This window comes from Triticum aestivum, chromosome 4A, assembly GCF_018294505.1.
Source record: "Triticum aestivum cultivar Chinese Spring chromosome 4A, IWGSC CS RefSeq v2.1, whole genome shotgun sequence".
Classification (NCBI taxonomy): domain Eukaryota; kingdom Viridiplantae; phylum Streptophyta; class Magnoliopsida; order Poales; family Poaceae; genus Triticum; species Triticum aestivum.
In genome coordinates, this window is record NC_057803.1 from 535,226,329 (window position 1) to 535,228,943 (window position 2,615).

General features: G+C 56.1%; 1 protein-coding gene across 1 annotated transcript; it reads right to left on the bottom strand.

The window, feature by feature from the left end:
• Nucleotides 1-416: 416 nt before the first annotated feature.
• Nucleotides 417-2,176, bottom strand: LOC123082221 (putative clathrin assembly protein At1g33340). Its single transcript, XM_044504598.1, has one exon. The coding sequence runs from the start codon at nucleotides 2,096-2,098 to the stop codon at nucleotides 911-913; it is 1,188 nt and encodes a 395-aa protein (XP_044360533.1). The 5' UTR covers nucleotides 2,099-2,176; the 3' UTR covers nucleotides 417-910.
• Between the last annotated feature and the right edge of the window lie 439 nt (nucleotides 2,177-2,615).

Consider the following 2,615-nt stretch of genomic DNA (forward strand, 5'->3'; position numbering starts at 1 on the left):
TTATGTCAGGATCGCCTTCCTACCTCTATTAATATAGCCAAGCGCAATGGCCCTGCTTCCGGACCGTGCGCTTTGTGTCATAACGCGGAAGATGCTGACCACGCGTTTTTTCGCTGCCCTTTGGCGCGGTTTGCTTGGAGTGCGGTCAGGGAGGCCGCTGGGGTGGATTGGGATCCACGCTCACGCTCTGAGCTTGTGTCTTACTTATCTGCGATCCCGGGCTCTTTGCGCCGGATAATGTGGACGTGTGCTTCGGCCTTGCTATGGGCCTTATGGCATATTCGTAACAAGTTTACTATTGAGGGAGCGTTTCCCTCTCACCCTGCTGATGTTATCTTCAAATGCATCTTATTCTTGCAGCAGTGGGCTACGCTGGGAAGGCAACAGGATGTTGATCTCCATCGACATGCCATCGCTCGGCTCCGCACAGTCTACTCGGTGTCCCGGGCCCCGTCGCCTCCTCCGTCTGCTGCCTTATAGGGATAGGCGGCCCTTTTGGTCCTGCTTTCTTTGAGCCTGCGTGCTCGCTCTTCTGGCTAGCTATGCCATGTAACGCACTTATCACCGGTCTCGCCTTTTGGCTCTGCTTCGAAACTTGGCTGTCTAGCTTCGGTTCCGTTTAGTTTGGTCTTGATACTTTGTTTGCACGCTGCCTATTGTTGTGGGCTTTATTAATTTAAAGCCGGACGTCTCTGACGTCTATGTTCTAAAAAAAAGAACAAAAGGAAACAACACAAATAAGTGAAAAGGAATTATTGGCTTTCTTGCCAGCTGAATGAAGACACGGACCCTTCAGAATGATTAACCTTGCACACAAGAAGAGGGGATCGAGGAGACCAATCCAATCACTCAAAATTAATATATTTGGACATTGCAAAAGAACTCCTACATACTGTACTAGCTAGGCCGGCTAGCTGCTGTGATCATCCCGGGTAAACTCACGGCCAGCCTGGTGATCTTCGTCGTCGAACTCGACCCACACCGCACTGATAGTCGTCTCCAGCTTGCTCTCAAAGGGCGCGTCGCCTTCGTTCTCCTCCGCTACCACACCGGCGCCGCCAAGCTCCTTCCGACCATCCTCTTCACAGACCGGCGGCATGAGCTCAATTGCCGAGGCCTGCGCCGGCGTAACGACCCTGACGACGGGGTACTCTGTGATCTTGCCGACATTGCTCTTCTTGCACTTGTGGTAGAACTCTTTCAGCTCAGGCGTCTGAGCGCACGCCTTCCTCAGCACCCCCTGAGCTGAAACCCTGAGAGACTTGCTGAGACGACCGGCGCTTCTTGACCTTAGCAGCACGTCGATGCCGTCATTGAAGGAGTCGTAGACCTTGAAGCTCTCCCGGAGGACAATGCCGAAGGCTGACCGCGCGGCGGCGCTGGCGCTTGTGTTGTTGTCCGGAAGGAGCTGGACAGCGACGTCAAGCAGCCTCTGGCACATGGTGAGCTTGAAGAGGAGCTCCTCGGCGGCGACGGCATCGTAGGAGGAGGCCGGGTGCGGCTTGTCGTCGTGATCTTGTGGTGGGGGGCGGGTGGGCTCCAGGTTGCCGGACTGGTTGATCACCCACTGCATGCGCTCCTCGAGGTAGGCCGTGTAGCCGTGGAGGAAAGAGCACGCGCCGGTGGCGGTCACCGTGCTGGCCGTGACATAGTTGGCGCCGGCGCCTGAGGCAGCGAGGGGAGAACAGGAGCAGCCGCAACGTGGCGCGTCGACGCGGAGGTCGCGGGAGGCCCAGAGGCCTCGGAAGTCCTGCTCGAAGTAGCGGTCGCCCGCGCGGAGGAGGCGGTGGACGAGGAGCAGAGACCGGAGCGCGGTGGCCGGGGTCCGCGCCGCCTCTAGGCGCGCCGTGATGCGGCGGGAGAGGAAGGTGATCGCGCCCGGGGCGTTGGAGACGAGGAAGAGGATCTCGTGGACGTGGCGGTCGTCACCGACGCTCCCGCCCCCTCCACCGTCCGTGCACCGCGCGATGGCCGCCTCGATGTCCGTGAGGAGCGCTCGGTCTGGCACCGCCGCCGTGGAAGCCTTGTTGGAGGCTGCGCCTACATGATCCATGAGTGACCCTAGTGCTGCCCAAATCTTGCCTCTGAACACCTTCATGTCTTATATGCCCTCATGAGAGTAGAGAGAGGAGGAGGAGATGAGAGAGATGGCGTATGTGAGTTATAGCACACTCCCTCTTGTGCATGCACTCACTTGCAGGTGGGCCAAGGGAGATATAGGTAGAGAGAGAAAGAGAGCTATAGATGGCCACGGTCAGACTCTGATGAGTGTCATCTTCACAAGAATTTCTCGAGTGAAGCGTCTGCATCAGCAAATCCACTATTGGCCTTATGACTTGGGGAAAAGGAGTTGCAGGATGAAAGCTAACCCTCCACTACTACCACCAATATCATGAGAGAGAGAGGAGAGAGAGAGAGCAAGAAATTATATTCGGAGGTCAACTCTTGGGTGGAAGAATCAAATGCCTTTGGAATGAGGTGCCCCTCCAGCATCAAAGGCTTCCTTCCTCCATTGGCAATGGACAGTAGGTTTGACTCAAACAAACAAGTTCTTTGGTATGAGGATGGATTCCTACACATCAACATCAAAACAAGGAGCTTTTGGGAGGAATGTA

Bases quoted from the DNA above. Each gene is read 5' to 3' on its own strand.
- LOC123082221 (XM_044504598.1), bottom strand. From the start codon at position 2,098: ATGAAGGTGTTCAGAGGCAAGATTTGGGCAGCACTAGGGTCACTCATG.